Below are 21,522 nucleotides of genomic sequence, written 5' to 3' on the forward strand. Positions count from 1 at the left end.
TTGTGGTGGTGCATATCTATAATCCCGGCGACTCGGGAGGCTGAGGCAGGAGAATTGCTTGAATCTGGGAGGTGGAGGCTGTGGTGAGCCGAGATCGTGCCATTGCACTCCAGCCTGGGCAATGACAGCGAAACTCTGTCTCAAAAAAAAAAAAAAAAAGAAAAAATATTTTTTTCAATGTAGCCTAGGCTGGTCTTGAATTCCTGGGCTCAAGCAATCCTCCTGCCTCTACCTCCCAAAGTCCTGGTATTACAGTCATGCCCGGCTGGAAAATATGCAGATTTAAAAATTAACATAATATACCCACCCCCAACTGATATGAAATCAAAAAGTTTTAGATAAAATGATCTACCTCAAGGAATTGTTAGTTTCCCTTCTAGTTAAGCTCCCAGAGTGAACCTTCTACTAATGACCACTAGGTAAGAAAAAATTAGCTCAAAGAGTAGGTGTATATTTTTTCTGTCAAACGACAGAAGTAAAAAACAAAAATGCTCATACATTTCCTGTCAGTAAGAGCATTTTGCATACTGAATACCCTTAACTGGGAGACAGTATTAAAATGCATAAAAGAATTATTGATTTTTAGAGAAAAAATAGCCAGGATGACTGATTTAAAACTTTTTATATTCATGCTTATATCCACTTCAGGGAAAAAGTACTCATTGGCATTGCTGTTTTCTTACATTCTGTTAAAAATGTAAGAAAAAATTCTTACATTCTGTTGAAAAAACAAAACAAAGGCCGGGTGTGGTGGCTCATGCCTGTAATCCCAGCACTTTGGGAGGGTGAGGCGGGTAGATCACCTGAGGTCACAAGTTCGAGACCAGCCTGGCCAACATGGTAAAACCCTATCTCTACTAAATATACAAAAAATTAGCCGGGCGTGGTGGCAGGTGTCTGTAATCCCAGATACTCAGGAGGCCGAGGCAGGAGAATCGCTTGAACCCAGGAGGTGGAGGTTGCAGTGAGCTGAGATGGTGCCATTGCACTTCAGCCTGGGCAACAAGAGTTGAAACTCCATCTCAAAAACAAAAAAAAACAAAACCTCTCAAACTCAATGATTTATATAAAACCCTCAAATCTTCACCAGACATTTAGTATTACAAAAGAACAGATGCAATCTTGAATCTACCTGGGTTTATACTCCTATTTTCCCACATATGTTGAACTGTTTCTAAAATATCTCAGAATGTCTCATGTTCTGTGGTCATTAAATAGACTGGAGAGCTTTTTAAAAAATACATGCAAATCATCTGTATCATTCCAATTTTACCATTACGTGCTGCTAAAGCGAGCACAGACGTGAGTTTTAAAAATATTATATATGATAGGCTGGGCGCAGTGGCTCATGCCTGTAATCCCAGCACTTTGGGAGGCCAAGGCGGGCAGATTACAAGGTCAGGAGATCGAGACCATCCTGGCTAACATGGTGAAACCCCGTCTCTACCAAAAATACAAAAAATTAGCCGGGCGTGGTGGCAGGCGCCTGTATTCCCAGCTACTCGGGAGGCCGAGGCAGGAGAATGGCGTGAACCCGGGAGGTGGAGCTTGCAGTGAGTCGAAATCACACCACTGAACTCCAGCCTGGGCAACAGAGCAAGACTCCGTCTCAAAAAAAAAAAAAAAAAAAAAATTACATGTGATAGATATTTTAAAACAAAGTAAATGCTTCTTTCTGAGTATTAAATTAACATACATGTTTAATGTTGCTGCAGACTGAAAGTCTGGTCCTAATTCCTCACCCATCCCTGTACTCACACTTTTGCCATGGACTCACTTTGAGTAGAATGTATTTTCCCTTCTCCCAACCTGTGGCTCAACTAAAAATATGGAAAAAAAAAAAAAATTAGCCAGGCATAGTGGCGCATGCTTGTAATCTCAACTACTTGGGAGGCTGAGGCAGGAGAATTGCTTGAACCCAGGAGACGGAGGTTGCAGTGAGCTGAGATTGCACCACTGCACTCCAGCCTGGGCAACAGAGAAAGACTCACCTCAAAAATAAAACACATCGGGCACAGTGGCTCACGTCTGTAATCCCAGCACTTTGGGAGGCTGAGGCAGGTGGATCACTTGAGGTGGGGAGTTCAAGGCCAGCCTGGCCAATGTGGCGAAACCCCGACTCTACTAAAAATATAAACATTAACCGGATGTGGTGGTGGGTGCCTATAATCCCAGCTACTCCGGAGGCTGAGACAGGACAATCGCTTGAACCCGAAAGGCGGGGGTTGCAGTGAGCCAAGATCACGCCACTGCACTCCAGCCCGAGCAATAGAGCAAGACTCTGTTTCAAAAATAAAATAAAATAAAATAAAATAAAATAAAATTGAATCTTCCCTCTCCTTGAAACACCTTTCCTGAAACCTCTTCTCCTGTCAGGTCACCACCTGCTCTGCCTGTGAGACAGGAATCTTAGATGTAGTGCATGACATTTACTATACCTCTCCTTCTTCACTACCCATTCTCTGCCTATGCCATCACTTCCACTGCCAGCACTGGCAAAACACAGAGACATGCATGCACACATATGCACCTTCCCTTTGGAGTACTGCTTCTGGTTCTATCACTCTACTGAAATTGCTCTCTTCAATGTCACTAATGACATCTTAGCAAATACTGTCTGGTTTACTTAGTCCTCATTACCTTTGACTTCTTTATAAAAAATGATACTCTCTTTTTTTGGGAGGGTGGGGATGAAGCCTTGCTGTCACTCAGGCTGGAGTGCAGTGTCGCGATCATGGCTCACTGCAGCCTCCACCTCCTGGGTTCAAGTGATCCTCCCACCTCAGCCTCCCAAATAACTGGGATTACAAGCGTGCGCCACAACACCTAGCTGATTTTTATATTTTTAGTAAAGACAGAGTTTCACCATGTTGGCCAGGCTGGTCTCAAACTCCTGACCTCAAGTGATCCGCCCACCTAGGCCTCCCAGAGTGCTGGGATTACAGGCGTGAGCCACCATGCCCAGCCTCTCTCCTTCTTGAAATTGCTTTTCCAGTAACTCAACAGAAAAATTGGCAAAAAAAATCTACAAGGATATACATCAAACTGATAACAGGGGTAAGTACTTGATAAGGCATTAAGACTAGAGATGATAGTTACTATGAAATTTATTTTTATCTGTGATTTTTATCCTTTTTCAAGGACAATGAATTACTTGTATAATTAAGATTAATTTTACAGGGCTGGGAGCAGTGGCTCACGCCTGTAATCCTAATGCTTTGGGAGGCCGAGGCAGGTGCATCGCTTGAGACCAGCCTGGCCAACATGGTGAAATCCCGTCTCTACTAGAAATATAAAAATTAGCCAGGCGTGGTGGCATGCGCCTGTGATTCCAGCTACTTGGGAGGCTGAGGGAGGAGAATTGCTTGAACCTGGGAGACGGAGGTTGCAGTGAGTTGAGATTGCACCACTGTACTCCAGCCTGGGTGACAGAGAGAGACTCTGTCTCACAAGAAAAAAAAAAAAAAGATTAATTTCACAAATATGAAAAAGATTATACCAAGCCAGTTACAAAGTAAATTCAGATCTGTAGCTAAGAAACACATGAAAAAAAGTTCAAATAATCACCCAAAGCATTAGACAAACAATAAAAAATTAAACAAGATGTTACTTCTTTGCCTATTAGATCTCTTTCTGTCTCAGACACACACACATGCATGTATGCACAGACACAGGCAAGTATTAACAAAGCGGTGGCCGGGCATGGTGGCTCACAGCTATAATCCTGGCATTTTGGGAGGCCCAGGCAGGCGGATCACCTGAAGTCAGGAGTTCGAGACCAGCCTGGTCAACGTGGTGAAACCGTGGCTCTACTAAAAATACAAAAAATTAGCTGGGCATGGTGGCACACGCCTGTAATCCCAGCCACTCCGGAGGCTGAGGCAGGAGAACTGCTTGAACCTGGGAGGCGGAGGTTGCAGTGAGCCGAGATTGCACCACTGCACTCCAGCCTGTGTGACAGAGCGAGACTCAGTCTCCAAAACAAAACAAAACAAACCAAAACACCAAAGGGGTAAGGAAATGGATACTTTCATATTACTGAAGGGAATGTAAACAGGCACAGCTTTTTTAGGAGGCAATATGGCAAATTATCAAAATTTAAATACATCCTTTGACTTAGCAATTCTACTCTAAGAATACATTTTATAATATTCATAAGTTCATGGATGCACTCTGTAAGTGCTGTCTGTGATAGAAAATAAACGGAAATGATCTAAATGTCTATTAATGAGGATACCCACCACTGAATATCTACGTAAGAGAACACTATGCAGCCATTTCATGTGCTGACATCAAAAAACAGTAATGATATTGTTAAGTGAAAAATACTGGCTTGCCCGATTTTCTAGTATTTTCTTCTACTTCCTGTAGTATCCTCTCTTCATTGTCTCATTCTCTAAACACAGTAGTTGACAAAGTTTGACCCTTGTCTTCCTCTTCTCGTCTGCTTTTATTTGAATTGCTCGCCAGCTCACAGGGCTTAACTACCACCTCTCTGCTAATGTTCTTCAAGTCTCTATCTCAAATATCAACTTTTTCCCAAGCTCTAGCATTTCATTTCTAAACTTCTGCTAGCAATGTCTATCTCAGTGACCCACAGATACTGTCAACTAAATTAGATATGAGCCACAGAAAGATATAAAACTAAACAGATCCCTCACACAAGAAAACATGGCCAGGCGTGGTGGCTCACACCTGTAACTCAAGCACTTTGGGAAGTCAAGGCAGGAGGATCGCTTAAGCCCAGGAGTTCAAGACCAGCCTGGGCAACATGGCAAAACCCTGTCTCTACATAAAACACAAAAAATTAGCCAGGCCTGGTAGCGCGTGCCTGTAGTCACAGCTACTCGGGAGGCTGAGGTGGGTGGATCACCTGAGACTGGGAGGTCGAGGCTGCAGTGAGCCATGATCACATGACTGTACTCCAGCCTGGGTGGGAGTGAGACCCTATCTCAACAACAACAACAACCAGAAAACAGAGGAAAGCATTTTTTCTTCATCACCTTTCCTTCAAGCTTACAAATTCTCTCCTCAGTTGCTAGAACTATTGATTCCACTTCTGAATCCTCTCATCAACTCTTTCCCTTGATTGCTACTGCCACTACCATAATTCAAACCCCCATTACTTTCCACCTAGATCATGGCAATATCATCTTAATTATGCTTAGTATGCCTCTCATGATCTCAGTGTCCACCCCACCAATTCATCTCACACAGTGCTGCCAGCTTACAAAGGCACGGCTCTGCTCACATTACCCTTCCACTCAACAATCTCAGTTCCCCAGTGATCACTGAATAGCAGAAAGACATCTAAACCAGTCACTCAAAGGAATCCTTGAGCTTGCCCTAATCAGTAACTCCTAACAGGTTTTAAAATGGGAATGCTGGTTCCCCAATATCTAAATATTTTCTTTCTTTCTATTGATATTGAAAACTCTCTTAAATCAACATCAGGTAGAAGACAATTGTTTGCAAGGAAACAAAGAGATCTGCAGGAGTTCCAGGAATGCCGTGCATTTAAGATGAGGACAAGTACCATGAAAATGACCATAGTTACGTGTGCTTCAGTTCCAATAAATTCTACACTGATTACTAATTCAATATCATTCTCAAATACTTACAGGAGTAAATGAGAGCTGGAAAAAGCGTTTCATTTCTCTCCTGAGCTGTTTCAACCAGCATACGAAGTGGACCTTTCGGACACAAAACAGCCACTAAATCTAGAAAAAGAAAAACAGAAAAGACATCTGATAAAATGTATGGACTAAACTGGTAAATGGGTGTTAGGGAGGAATTAACGAAGGAAAAAAGTTTAATGTTTTTTTGTCTCTTTTTACACAAAAAGATGTTGAATGAATATGAAATAAATGGCAGGTGAACTGGTGGGGGTAGGGGGGACAACCTAAACAAAATAAAACCACACAGAACATCTGTAAAAATTTCATTTGGGTTTGACTGCTGTTTGCTTAGTGTACAGTGTATCATTACTGGGGTATAGGAATAAGTCTTCCCAGTTTAAAGGAAAGCTGCAGAGATAATGATGAGATAGACTATTTTAAGCAGTTGTCAACCTACAGTGAGCAGAAACAGGGAGAAGTCACTTCTAATCACGGATATGAACTATAAATAAAAAGATTACTCCGAGATGAATTTAATAAAGGGGATTTGACCAAACTTTTCAAAGTATGAAGAGCAGAGTAGAAGAAATTCATCCCTTCTCCTTTTTAAAAGCAGTATTACGTACTCCTGAGAAATACTTGAAGTAAGAGGGCAGTAAATTTAAATAAAACAAAATAATAACTCTTTGCAAGATAAAGTTTATTACTTCTTTACTCTTTGGTCACAAATATTCAGGTCTCAGAACATATGTGGTGCTGAAAAGTAGCTTATTTTACAAAAATAATAAATCAGAGAGGAAACAATATGCCTGTTATTCCTGTTTATACCACCATTTCTTTCCATCAACTGCACTTTTTCTTTCATTTTCTGTCATGAAAATTCAGAATATAGGCCGGGCGCAGTGGCTCATGCCTGTAATCCCAGCACTTTGGGAGGCCAAGGTGGGCAGATCACGAGGTCAGGAGATCAAGACCATCCTGGCTAACATGGTGAAACCCCGTCTCTACTAAAAATACAAAAAATTAGCTGGGTGTGGTGGTGGGCGCCTGTAGTCCCAGCTACTCGGGAGGCTGAGGCAGGAGAATGGCGTGAACCCGGGAAGCGGAGCTTGCAGTGAGCCGAGATCACGCCACTGCACTCCAGCCTGGGCAATACAGCGAGACTGCATCTCAAAAAAAAAAAAAGAAAGAAAATTCAGAATATGAAAATATAAAAATAATTTTAAACACTGAAAAACATAAAACAGGTATAGCTAAACTTGTAAAGGAAGAATTGATAGCTTGTGTTGACATTATTGTCACTTAGAAGCATTTACATTTTAAAATTTCATGTCTTGCCGGGCACAGTGGCTTATGCTTGTAATTCCAGCACTTTGGGGAGGCTGAGGCGGCAGATCGCTCGTGCTCAGGAGTTTGAGACCAGCCTGACCTAGATGGCAAAACCCCGTCTCTACCAAAAATACAAAAAATTAGCAGCTCATGGTGGCAGGTGCCTATAGTCCCAGCTACTCAGGAAGCTGAGGTGGGAGGATTGCTTGAGCCCTGGAGGTGGAGGTTGCAGTGAGCCAAGATGGCGCCACTGCCTAGGTGACAGAGTAAGACCCTGTCTCAAAAAAAAAAAAAAAAAAAAAGTCATGCCTTGAAGTGGTCATGTCTCTTTGTATAATAATATATATGTACAATATAATATAGTATATATAGAACTATAATATAATATAGTACAGTAATAAAACACACATACACAAAGAAACCTCTACTCTCACCACTTCTACTTAAATTTGTTTGAATGAGAAGTCTGCCCTGCTCTGAAGTAATGAGATTTTCAACTTGTTTGACTCTGCCACATTCAGTACTATTTCAGTTTTATGATATACTCTCCCTTAAAGAATTGCTAAATGATAAACCTGCTTATTTTTTAGAGCAATTAAATTAAAATTGCTTTTGCTTTGAAAATTTCAGAACTTTTTTGACAAATTAAATCTTGAAACCTTGTAAAAATGGAGCCAAGAATCACTACTCTAAACATTGGGTACAAAAATCTCTTTTGTTTAAAAGGAACTCAAAGCTCTGTAGAGATACTCATTTGTATGATGTGCAGACAGAATGGAGGGTTGATGGTAAAAATATTGTAATACAGTGAAAAGAATATTGGACTTGGGATTCAGATTCGAGATCAGAGTTTAAGTTTGGGCAAATAAATTCACCTCTGTAAACTTCAAGTTTCTTAGCAGTAAAACAGGGATAATAACTGCCTTGATACTTCATAGGATTATATAAAAATATAACACTGGGCTGGGTATAGTGGCTTACGCCTGTAATCTCAGCACTTTGGGAGGCTGCTTGAGGCCAGGAGGTCAAACACCAACCTATGCCTGTAGTCTTATCTACTCGCTAGGCTGAGACAGGAGGACTGCTTGAGCCCAGGCTTTTGAAGCTACAGTGAGCTATAATCGTGCCACTTCACTCCAGCCTGGGAGACAGAGTGAGATCCTGTTTTTTAAAACAGAAAAAATTTACTGATAGACATTGTTCTAAGTGTATTATTGTATTAAATGGATCATTTAATTTAATCTTCATAACTGACATAGGAGTTGAGTAACTTGTGTGGTCAAATAGCTAGTAAGTGATGAGTAGGCCGGGCGCAGTGGCTCACGCCTGTAATCCCAGCACTTTGGGAGGCTGAGGTGGGCAGATCACTTGAGGTCAGGAGTTTGAGACCAGCCTGGCCAACATGGTGAAACCCCGTCTCTACTAAAAATACAAAAATTAGCTGGGCGTGGTGGTATGCACTTGTAGTCCTAGCTACTTGGAAGGCTGAGGCAGGAGAATCGCTTGACCCCGGGAGGTAGAGGTTGTAGCGAGCTGAGATCACGCCACTGCACTCCAGCCTGGGCAACAAAGCGAGACTCTATCTCAAAAAAAAAGTGATGAGTAGAATTTGAACCCAGACATTCTGTCTCCAGACCTGGCATTCTTACTCACAGCTAAGCAAGAATAGATGGTTACTTTGCAAACCATCAAGTACTATACAACATAAGGTAATTACAAAAGTCAGAGAGAATATATGACTTCCACAGTTCCACAACTGATTACTCAAATACAAGAACAGAACCAGTTCAATCCTATTTCCTCAGACTTCTTCGTCAATCAAATGAGGATGATGTTTCCTATTACAGGCCACCAAACATTTTAGTAAGTATGTAAATAGTGATAAAAGTGTATGGTCAGGCCGGGCACGGTGGCTCATGCCTGTAATCCCAACACTTTGGGAGGCCGAGGTGGGTGAATCATGAGGTCAGGAGATCGAGATCATCCTGGCTAACACGGTGAAACCCCGTCTCTACTACAAATACAAAAAAATTAGCCGGATGTGGTGGCAGATGCCTGTTGTCCCAGCTACTTGGGAGGCTGAGGCAGGAGAATAGCATGAACCTGGGAGGTGAAGCTTGCAGTGAGCCGAGATCGCGCCACTGCACTGCAGCCTGGGTGACAGAGCCAGACTCCGTCTCAAAAAAAAAAAAAAAAAAAAAAAAGTGTATGGCAAGGCATGGTGGCTCCTGCTTATAATCTCAACACTTTGGGAGGCCAAGGTGGGAGGATCGCTTGAGGCCAGGAGTTCCAGACAAGCCTGGGAAATACAGTGAGATCTCATCTCTGCAAAAAAAAAAATTTTTTTTTTTAATTAGGCATGGTAGTGCATGCCTGTAGTTCTATCTACTTTGGAGGCTGAGGTGGGAGGATTTTTTGAGCCCAGGACAAGAGTTTGAGGCTGCAGTAAGCCATGTTCATGCCACTGTACTCTAGCGCGGATGACAGAGAGAGATCCTGTCTTTGGAAGAAAAAAACAAAAAGAAAAATAAAGAGTATGGCCATGGCCTTATAATATAGAAGTGGTCACATATTAATCTCTGAAAATGGATCACTTTTTGGCTTTCATACAGGGCAATAGCCACAGAGTACGTACCTGAAAGCTGCCTGGGTTAATGGCTGGAGTCTGTTCTAACTGTTCAGGACCCATGTCACACTGGTGGTTACAGAATGTGAATCTCACACTGTCCAAATTGGTTTTATTTTTAAAAGAATAATTCTATACATTACCTGATAAAAAGTAGGTAACCTAATTTTGATTTTAAAAGTGAATTGAGGCCAGATGCAGTGGCTCACACCTATAATCCCAATACCTTGAGAGGCCAAGGCAGGAGGATTGCTTGAGCCCAAGAGTTCAAGACCAGCCTAGGCAATATAGCAAGACGTTCTCTCTACAAAAAATAAAAAAGTTAGTCAGGCATGGTGGTGCACACCTGTAGTCCTACCTACTTGAGAGGCTGAAGTGGGAGGATCACATGAGCCCGGAAGTTCAAGGTTGCAGTGAGCTATGACTGCGCCACTGCACTCCAGCCTGGGTGACACAGCAAGACTTTGTCTCAAAAAAAAGAAAAAAGCTTATGCAGTAAGATATAAAGGAAAAAAATCATTTAAAAAATGAATTGAGCATTTTGTGTGTCTACCACTCTGCTTGTGCTTTTTTTTTTTGCTTTTTTTTTTTTTTGAGACAGAGTCTCACTCTGTCACCCAGGCTAGAGTGCAGTGGTACCATCTTGGCTCACTGCAACCTCCACTTCCTGGATTCAAGTAATTCTCCTGCCTCAGCCTCTCAAGCAGCTGGGATTACAGGGGTACGCCGCCACACTCAGCTAATTTTTGTATTTTTAGTAGAGACGGGGTTTCACCATATTGGCCAGCTTGTCAAAACCTCAAAATTCTTGAAAAACCAAATTTGTTTTGGGACAAGGTCTTGTTCTATCACCCAGGCTGGAATGCAGTGATGCAATCATGGCTCACTGCAGCCTTGACCTCCTGGACTCAATCGATCCTCCCACCTCGCCTCCTAAGTAGCTGGGACTACAGGTGTGCACCACCAGGCCTGGCTAATTTTTGTATTTTCTGTAGATAAGAGGTTTTGCCATGTTGCCCAGGCTGGTCTTGAACTCTGGGCTTAGGTGATCTGCCCGTCTCAGCCTCCCAAAGTGCTGAGATTACAGGCATGAGCTACCATGCCCAGCTGAAATCTTCAAATGAAAAAGTTACTATAGCTAATTAATGATTTACTGAAGAGTTATGGGATGTACACATTACCAGTTTCTCTAAATCAAGATAAAGAGACGAGGAAAGAAAACACTCCAGTAAGGCATTCCTGTGACAAACAAATTATCTGTCTTGGGTTTTACCATATACTGAAATCACAGCCAAGATGAGCCACGCAGTCCATTCAGGGAGGTACTTGATAAACACCAGCGCCATGAGGGCACTAATCATAATGAGATATGCCTGCTGGAGTCGAAGTGGACCTTTCCAGTGAATGGAAATCATTCCCACCACACCAAAATTCCAGATCAGGAGTGCAACAGTAATGTAGTCCACAGCAACGTTATAGGTTTTAAACACTTCCCTGAAAAAAAATTACACAGATTTTAAAAGATTTATGTACAATAATTTTCACCAAAACATTATTTAGAATAATGTGATGGCTCCCAAACATTAGATATTAATATCCCACCTTTATAATTTTACCATAACCTATATCAACTGTGCTATTATTTATTTAATACTTCCCTTTAAATAATTTACTCTTTTTTTTGTTTGTTTTTGTTTTTGTTTTTGAGCCAGGGTCTCATTTTGTTGCCCAGGCTGCAGTAAAGTGGTGCAATCATGGCTCACTGCAGTCTTGAGCTCCGGAGATCAGGTGATCCTCCCAGCTCAGCCTCCTAAGTAGCTGGGACAACAGGTGTGTGCCACCACGCCCAGCTAATTTTTCTAATTTTTTTTGTACAGATAGGGTTTCACCATGTTACCCAGGCTGGTCTAAAACTCCTGGGTTCAAGCAATCCGCCTGCCTCAGCCTCCCAAAGTGCTGGGATTACAAGCATGAGCCACGGTGCCTGGACAATTAATTCACTTTTTTCCCTCAAGTTGAACAATTCACTTTTTTTTCCCAAGCTGAACTTTTTCTTAACAGGAAGCTCTGTATCATTCATATAAATGGGAAACCAGTTGCACAGGCCATAACTATAAAAATAAGTACAAAAAGGAAAAAAGATCATATAATACCTAAAATACCATACTATACTTTGGGAAATATTAGTTTAAAACATCTGAAATTAGAAAAAATTAAACGTGCTAATAAATTTTATAGCTAGGATATAAATTTTCATATAATGAGATTTAGCAGTCATTAAAAATAGATATATGCAGGCTAGGCACAGTGGCTCAAACTCTAATCCCAGCACTTTGGGAGGCTGAGGTGGGAGGATCACCTGAGGCCAGGAATTCCAGACCAGCCTGGGCAACACAGTGAGACTCTATCACTACAAAAAAATTTTAAAATTAGCTAAAGGTGATGGCACATGCAGTCCCAGCTACTCAGGAGGCCGGGGCAGGAAGATAGCTTGACCCTGGGAGTTGGAGGCTGTGTGAGCTATGATCACACTACTGCACTCCAGCCTGGGCAACAGAGCAAGACCCTAACACTAAAAAAGAAAATAAAAAAAAATATATATGTATGTATTTTGAAATTTCAAAGTGGGAGATAAATCATCTTTCCAAATAGCATCTGAAACCCAAAGTTTATGCTTAAATAAAGGTGTGCTTTCTTTCGCCTTCAAAGCGGGAGAAGAATCATCATACACACACACACACACACACACTTACATATACACATATATACAAATATATTTTTTAATACACATATATAAACATGGAGTATAGGCGTAACACACTGTTGCTTGAAAAAATATAGGATCCCATTTATGATCCCACGTATGCAAAGCAGTGTGAGAAAGAGTAAATGAGAAATTGATATATTAATTCCTGAAGGATGACAGGACTTATCTTTAGGTGGTGGGAATCTGGTCATTTTTCTTCTTTATAATCTTATATAATGTCTTTTTAAAAAAATAATGAATGTTAAGTATTTTTATAATGAAGAAAATGCTATTTTAATTTTGGGGAGGAAAAATCCACCATCTAACAACAAAGAGATTGCAACTGTAGAAGATGCCTGAGGTAACTGAGGAGAAAGCAAGCACGCCTTTAGGCATAAACTTTGAGTTTCAGGTACTATCCAAAAAGATGATTCCTTTCCCACTTTGAAATTCCAAAACAGAGCAAACATTGAAATCTCTGGACAATGTAGATATTTATATTAAGCATTTCCGGTATCCTCGAACTAAAAAACAAAAACAAAAACAAAAGACAACAAAAAAAATCTATTTATTAATCTTTGGCTAGGTAACACATGAATAAGATATAAAATTCACAACAGATACTGTGAAAAGTAGGTTTTCTCCCCACTGTGCCCCACGGTTCCCCTCTCTAGAGGAAAGCACTATTTTTTCTTGAGATGGGGTCTTGCTATGTTGCCCAGGCTGGAGTGCAATGGTGCGACCTCGGCTCACAGCAACCTCCACCTCCCAGGTTCACGCCATTCTCCTGCCTCAGCCTCCCAAGTAGCTGGGATTACAGGTACCCACCACCACACCTGGCTAATTTTTTGTATTTTTAGTAGAGGTAGGGTTTCACCATGTTGGCCAGGCTGGTCTCGAACTCCTGACCTTAGGTGATCTACCCGCCTCAGCCTCCCAAAGTGCTGGGATTACAGGCGTGAGCCACAGCACCCAGACTGGGGACTTTTGTTTAATTTTGTAATCAATTGCCTTACCAAACTTACTTAGTAATTTGAATTGGTTTTCGGTTAGTTCTAAAACAAAGTAAACAATCATTTTATCTCCAAATATTGGTAATTTAACTTTCTTTTCCAAATTATATAGCTCGTATTTCTTTCTCTTGTTTAATTGTGTTTGCTAGTCCCTCCAGAGCAATGCTAGATAATTGGTGATAAAGAAAACCTTCATCTCAGCCGGGACAGTGGCTCATGCCTGTAATCCCAGCATTTTGGGAGGCGGAGGCAGGCAGATCACCTGAGGTCGGGAGTTCGAGACCAGCCTGGCCAACATGGTGAAACCCCTGCTCTACTAAAAATACAAAATTTAGCCGGGCATAGTGGCAGGCGCCTGTAATCCCAGCTACTTGGGAGGCCTTGAGGCAGGAGAATTGCTTGAACCCGGGAGGCAGAGGTTCCTGTGAGCCGAGATCACACCACTGCACTCCAGCCTGGATGACAGAGTGAGACTCTGTCTCAGAAAAAAAACAAAACAAAAAACAAACAAAAAAAAGAAAGAAAAGAAAACCTCCATCTCATTCCTGACCTTAATAGCAAGCTTCTAGTTTCCCTATGAGGATGACATTGGCCTTTAGAATGAGATGCATACATTTTATAATGTTAGAGATTTAGTTATTTATTTATTTTTAGAGACTGAGTCACCCAGGCTGGAGTGCAGTGGTGCAATCATAGCTCACTGCAGCCTTGAATTCCTGGGCTCAAGCCATCCTCCCACCTTAGTCTCCCATGCAGCTACAACTACAGGCACACACCACAATTGGCTAATTTATTTTTTGTAGAGGCAAAGTCCTGTTAGGTTGCGCAGGTTAGTATCCAACTTTCAACCTCAAGCTATCCTCCTACCTTAGCCTCCCAGGGTATTGAGATTATAAGCATGAGCCATTACACCCGACCCCATCTGTTTATTAAGGAATCTGATCAAGAACAGGTGTGGAATCTTATCAAATGCCTTTTAGCACATACAGAGATGATGATCTAGTAATATGGCAACTTATAATGAACCAGTCTTCCATTCTGCAAACAAACTCCACTTGGTCAAATGTATTATTATGGCAGGGTGCGGTGGCTCAGGCCTGTAATCCCAGCACTTTGGGAGGCCAAGGTGGGCGGATCACGAGGTCAGGAGATCGAGACCATCCTGGCCAACATGGTGAAACCCCGTCTCTACTAAAAATACAAAAATTAGCTGGGCATGGTGGTGCGCACCTGTATTCCCGGTTACTCGGGGGGCTGAGGCAGGAGAATCGCTTGAATCCAGGAGGTGGGGGTTGCAGTGAGCCAAGATCATGCCACTGCACTCCAGCCTGGGTGACAGAGTGAGACTCAAAAAAAAGTATTATTCTTTTAATCTATTGCTGAATTCTCTTAATATTCTGTTATTCTTTTGAGATCAATAAATATAACTGACCAATAGTTTTCTTTTACTTGATAACTTGCAGGGCTTTAGTTATCAACGTTATGCTGGCTTCATAAAATTAATCTGGAAGCTTTTTTTCTTTTTATATGTTCTGGAACACTTAGTATTAGAGTTACCATTCCTTAAAGGTTTAACAGAATTTCCCCATTAATCCACTGGGGCCTGGTACTATTGTTATTAGTGCAGGTGGGGTGGAAACTTCTTCAGTAACTTTCTGTATTTCTTCTTTGCTCTGTTTAGATTTTCTCTCTCTTCAGGGGTCAGTTTTGATAATTTTTTTTCTAGAATATCATCCATTTCACACAGATTCTCATATTTGCTTCTTTTGTCTGTGGTTATTTCCCTTAATCCTCTACCAAAGAAATAACTCTCCAATTTATTTATTAGTTTGACTGCCTCTTCGAATTTAAGAGCTAGTGCAATTGTTTACAAACTGTATTCTGCCACTTGAGCTGAGAAAAAGGCCAGGCTGGCACATCTCTGAGCTTCACTATTCTCTCTGACAGACTAGATCCACTTTTTTCTATATTATATATGAAAATTTCATGTAAGATTTCATTTGAAAGAAAAAAGAGTCACTGATTAAAAAAATAGAAGTATGAAAATCAATTATTCTGGTTTTTATACATTCTTAAAACCCTTTCTTAACATTCTGATTCACAGACTTCTACTAGAAGAATATATAATCTTCAAAAAGGCTTAGAATTAACTGTAGTCTTAAGTTCTTTCAGTTCTACTTATTATAAGCAAGGAGCAACAGAGGAATGTCTCAATTAGTAATATTGACTTGTCTTTTATATACCAAGTATGACCTATATATGGAAACAATTCAGAGTAATTCATCAACAAAGTACATGGCTTTAAGTGATCGCTACAGAGCACAAAGGTAGTTAATTCTGAAAGACAGACCAAAAATTTCACAACTTACCCCAAGTAAATGAATGAAAAAAAGAACAGCAACAATAGAGATGATATAATAAGCCAGGCATGGATGACCTAGAAAAGAAAGCATTTCAATATAATTAACAGGTCCCACAACTCTTAAAAAGTACATATTTTTTTTTCTTTTTTGAGACAGGGTCTCACTTTGTCACCCAGACTGGAGTGCAGTGGCACGATCTCAGCTCACTGCAACCTCTGCCTCCTGGGTTCAAGCAATTCTCGTGCTTAAGCCTCCTGAGTAGGTGGAACCATGCGTGAGCGCCACCACACTAGGCTAATTTGTGTATTTTTTTTTTTTTTTGAGACGGAGTCTCGCTCTGTCACCCAGGCTGGAGTGCAGTGGCGCAATCTCGGCTCACTGCAAGCTCCGACTCCCAGGTTCACGCCATTCTCCTGCCTCGGCCTCTCCAAGTAGCTGGGACTACAGGCGCCCGCCACCACGCCTGGCTAATTTTTTTGTATTTTTAGTAGAGACAGGGTTTCACCATGGTCTCGATCTCCTGACCTCGTGATCTGCCCGCCTCGGCCTCCGAAAGTGCTGGGATTACAAGCGTGAGCCACCGCGCCCGGCCTAATTTTTGTATTTTTAGTAGAGACAGGGTTTCGCCATGTTGCCCAGGCTGGTCTCAAATTCCTGACCTCAAGTGATCTGCCTGCCTCAGGCTCCCAAAGTGCTGAGATTACAGATGTGCCCCACCACGCCCGGCCCATATCTCTCTTTAAAACAACTTTATAAAATAGTACAATTTGGCAAAGGCCAATAGAATGGCTTTACCTAGATATTGGTACTCCTTGGACATTTGAATATTCTTTTTTTTTTTTTTTTTTCCTGAGGCGGAGTTTTGCTCTTGTTGCCCAGGATGGAGTGCAATGGTGCAATCTCGGCTCACTGCAACCTCCACTTCCAGGGTTCAAGCAATTCTCCTGCCTCAGCCTCCCAAGTAGCTGGGATTACAGACATGTGCCACCACGCCTGACTAATTCTGTATTTTTAGTAGAGACAGGGTTTCTCCATGTTGGTGAGGCTGGTCTCGAACTCCCGACCTGAGGTGATCCACCTGCCTTGGCCTCCCAAAGTGCTAGGATTACGGGTGTGAGCCACAGCACCTAGCCAACATTTGAATATTCTAAATTGACTATCCCAATACAGCAAAGTTGTTTCTGGTGTTCTTCCACAAAAATTTTCCAACATTTTGTTACAGAAATATTCAAACACACAGCAAAATTTAATTAATTTTACAGTCAACACCCATATATCACCTAGAGTCTACCATTCATATTTTGCAGTACTTGGTTTATAAAATTTCTGTCTAGCTCCTCATCCATTAGTCTTTGTTATTACTAATACATATCAAAGTAAACTGAGAGGTTGGGCGTGGTGACTCACGCCTGTAATCCCAGCACTTTGGGAGGCCAAGGCGGGTGGATCATGAGGTCAGGAGTTCAAGACCAGCCTGGCCAATATGGTGAACCCCGTGTCTCTACTAAAAATACAAAAATTAGCCAGGCATGGTGGCACATGCCTGCAGTCCCCGCTATTCGGGAGGCTGAGGCAGGAGAATCACTTCAACCCGGGAGGCAGAGGTTGTGGAGAGCTGAGATCGCGCCATTGCACTCCAGCCTGAGCAACAGAGCGAGACTCCATCTCAAAAAAACAAAAAAAGGTAAGCTGAGAACACCTGTACATTTCCCTCCAAATACTTCAACTTTAGCCTAAATTTTATCTCACTCTTTAAAACTTGTCTGTCTTGGCCAAGACAGACAATACCAGTGGGAGATGTACACTGGGATTCCATATTAAGCTTTAAATTAAGGACCAGAGTAAATATTAAATAATCGAAATTCTCATCTTTCTTGAGAGATGCTTTTCACCTTGGTTTTTTGGCAAGGGAAGAAGGAGATGTTCTTATTTATTTCTTTTTTAAATTTATTTATTTTTGGGAGATGAAGCCTCACTCTGTCGCCCAGGCTGGAGTGCAGTAGCACGGTCTTGGCTCACTGTAACCTCCACCTCCCAGATTCAAGCAATTCTCCTGCCTTAGCCTCCCGAGTAGCTGGGATTACAGGCAGCCACCACCATGCCCAGCTAATTTTTGTATTAGAGATGAGGTTTCACCATGTTGGCCAGGCTGGTCTTGAACTCCTAATCTCAAGTGATCCACCCTCCTTAGCCTCCCACAGTGCTGGGATTACAGGCATGAGCCACCGTGCCTGGCCTAATTTTAATTTTTTTAATTGTACCTTATAGGAGCCCCCAAATATTTTTTTAAATTATTTTTTGAGATAGGGTCTCACTGTGTTGCCCAGGCTGGGGTACAGTGGCATGATCATAGCTCGCTACAATCTCGAACCACTGGGCTCAAGCCATACTCCCACCTCAGCCTCCCTAGTACCTAGGACTATAGGCGTGGGTACACCACCATGCCTGGCTAATTTTTTAATTTTTTTTTTTTTTTTTTGGTAAAGGTGGGGGTCTCACTCTGTTGCCCAAGCTAGTTTTGAACTCCTGGCTTCAAGTGATCCTCCGGTCTCAGCCAAACTGGTGAGAGTCACCATGTCCAGTCTTGCTTATTTTAAAAATAGCATTTTTCTGAATCAAAAGTAACATATGCTTGTAACACTTAAGAAACACAGAAACACTAAAAGAAGAAAACTATTCTAATGGCCAGTGACAACGAAAATTAATATCAACATTTCCCTTTCAGGCCAGGCACAGTGGCTCACGCCTGTTATCCCAGCAGTTTGGGAGGCTGAGACAGGTGGATTGCCTGAGGTCAGGAGTTTGAGACCAGCCTGACCAACATGCCAAAACCCTGTCTCTACTAAAAATATGAACATTAGCCAGGCATGGTGGCGGGCGCCTGTAGTCCCAGCTGCCAGGGATGTTGAGGTGGGAGGATTGCTTGAATCCAGGAGGTGGAGGTTGCAGTGAGCCGAGACAGTGCCACTACATTCCAGCCTGGGTGACAAAGTGAGATACTGTCTCAAAAAAACAATACGAAACAAAACAAAACCGTTTCCCTTTCAGACATGTTTTCTATCTGCATGTATAGGTGTGTGTAAAGACCTTTCAACAGTGAGAATCAACTAGTGTACTGTTTACATTCTGCTTTCACAAATGTAATCTTTTATAACAAACATATTCTCATGCCACCAAATATTATTTGAAAATATGATTTTTTTTTTAAGAGACTGGGGTCTCACTATGTTTCCCAGGCTAGACTGTAAAACCTGGGCTCAAGCAATCATCTTGTCTCAGGGTCCCAAGTAACTGGGTCTACAGGTGCGTGCCACTGCACCTGGCGTGAAACTATGATTGATTGACTGACTGATTGATTGATTTTGAGATGGAGTTTTGCTCTTGTTGCCCAGGCTGGAGTGCAATGGCGCAATCTCACTGCAACCTCCGCCTCCCAGATTCAAGCGATTCTCCTGCCTCAGCCTCTAGGGTAGCTGGGATTACAGGCACTCACCACCACGCCCGGCTAATTTTTTTGTATTTTTAGTTGAGACGGGATTTCTCCATGTTGGTCAAGCTGGTCTCGAACTGCCAACCTCAGGTGATCCGCCCACCTCAGCCTCCCAAAGTGCTGGGATTACAGGCGTGAGCCACCGCGCCCAGCTGAAACTATGATTTTTAAATGACAAAATAATAGTATACTCATATGGATAAACCCACAACTGAACCTTTGCCTTATGCATGGAATCTGTATTGTTTTCCCTTTCTTTCCCCAATTTTAATTTACATTAAAATGAACATCCTACTTCACAAATATTTTTCCGCATTTCTAATTCCTTCTTTAGAATATATCATAAAAGCAAAATTACTAAATCAAAGTGTACAAACTTTTGCTAATTACTGATTTAATTAATACACACTGGCTTAGTTACTTGACAAAAAAGACTAATCTTGACAAAGTCAATATGCCAAATATGTTAATTTGTTATTTTCATATGCATTTATTTTATTACTATGTTATACACACACATTTCAACAGGCCTTTCTCATCTTGCAAAAATCCGTAGTTCAGCTTTCCTGTGCCAAAGGATATGAAAGAAAACAGCCCTGCTGTTTTACAGTACACAACAGTATCTTCTCTAAACCCTAAACTATCAAGGCCAGAAATCTTCTGACTTTAATAAGTTATAGTTCCTTTTATAACAAATTATGTATAAGAATTAACTGCCTTTTCTGTTTTTAACATTTTAAGGTTTGGTCTTTTAGCTTCTAGGGCTTGCCACATACATTGCATAACCAACCACTGATATGAGAAATCCTCAGTGTTTATTTCCAAACAGGCTCTGGCAAGTTACTGAATCTCTGACTCAAAAGCTCCTTTTACTTATACTGGGAGTCAAAGTAAACAACTTGTTTCTATATAATTGTTTGTGCGTGCTAAGACTTGAACATTAAAAAACATCACAACACAAATGAACAAGTAAATGTGGAGATCTGGCTGAATACAAACCTCTTAAGCTGTCTAAAATGAAGGATAAGGCTGGGCCTGGTGGCTCAGGCCTGTAGTCCCAGCACTTTGGGAGGCAGAAGCCAGTGGATCACCTGAGGTCAGAAGTTCGAGACCAGCCTGGGCAACATGGGGAAACCTCATCTCTACTAAAAATGGAAAAACTAGCCAGGCATGGTGGCGTGTCCCAGTAATCCCAACTACTTGGGAGGCTGAGGCAGGAGAATCACTTGAACCCAGGAGGCGGAGGTTGCAGTGAGCCAAGATCACGCCACTACACTCCAGCCTAGGCGAGAGACTGAGACTCCGTCTCAAAAAAAAATAAAATAAAATAAAGGATGGATAAAAGATGCACAAATGTGACAAAAAATGTATTAAGAAAGGTTCCAGATAAGATGGAGTAAGCACCTTCCACTCTCTCTGTCCCACTGAACAGTTACAAAACCTGGGCAGAAAGCAGGCAGCAGCTGGTTGCAAAAGATGAAAAGTAATGAGAGGCAGGTGGGCTGGGGAATTAGAATTACTAGCAGTGAGCGGACTACTTTTTTTTTTTCCTCCACCTGTACTCAATACAACCTGAGTGGGTATTAGCAAGACAATGGGAGCTCCAGAAGACCTCTAGCTCTGGCTTGAGGATCAGGAAAGAGGTCTTCTAACACCCAGAGAGTGTAAAAATCCAGTTTTTCTTCCTTTTTTTTTGGAGACAGAGTCTCGCACTGTAGCTCAGGCTGGAGTGCAGTGGCACGATCTCAGCTCACTGCAACCTCCGCCTCCCAGGTTGAAGCAATACTCCTGTCTCAGCCTCCTGAGTAGCTGGAACTACAGGCGCCCACCACCACGCCCGGCTAATTTTTTGTATGGAGACAGGTTTTCACAGTGTTGCCCAGGCTGGTCATAAACTCCTGAGCTCAGGCAATCCGCCCACCTTGGCCTCCCGAAGTGTTAGGATTACAGGCGTGAGCCACCACGCCCGGCCTTCTTTTCCCCTTTTCTCCATTCTCGTATGCCCAGTCCTCACACAATCCTGTGGTGATGGTAATGTGGGTGGCAGAAGCCTAAAATTCAGAGGGAGGGAATCCTTACTCTCTGACTGGAGGAATGTCAGTCCCAAGAGAGTGGGGCAAATAGCCCTTGCTTTATTTCTCTCTCTCCTCCCACATTTTGGCCCTGACTTTAGGAAGATAAAGTCCACTTTCGGCTGCAGGAATGCAAAAGGGAAGCCCAAGAAACCACAGGGAGATCACAGAAAGACAGAAACTCATGAAAGCAATCTCTTAAAGCTGTTTATAAACTTGTGGGTCCATTCCCGAGGTGAGTGGGTATGGATATGATCTTCAGCAG

General features: G+C 42.0%; 1 protein-coding gene across 1 annotated transcript in view; it reads right to left on the reverse strand.

The window, feature by feature from the left end:
- The window catches only part of PSEN1 (presenilin 1), an 89,583-nt gene that overhangs the window by 20,021 nt on the left and 48,040 nt on the right, over positions 1-21,522 (reverse strand). The window contains exons 6-8 of the mRNA XM_058429384.1: positions 15,702-15,769; positions 10,847-11,067; positions 5,622-5,720 (exon numbers count right to left, since the gene is read on the reverse strand). Of these exons, the coding sequence (XP_058285367.1) occupies positions 5,622-5,720; positions 10,847-11,067; positions 15,702-15,769 (388 nt within the window). The remainder of the gene's footprint in view (positions 1-5,621; positions 5,721-10,846; positions 11,068-15,701; positions 15,770-21,522) is intronic.

This window comes from Hylobates moloch, unplaced genomic scaffold (genome assembly GCF_009828535.3).
Source record: "Hylobates moloch isolate HMO894 unplaced genomic scaffold, HMol_V3 SCAFFOLD_16, whole genome shotgun sequence".
Classification (NCBI taxonomy): domain Eukaryota; kingdom Metazoa; phylum Chordata; class Mammalia; order Primates; family Hylobatidae; genus Hylobates; species Hylobates moloch.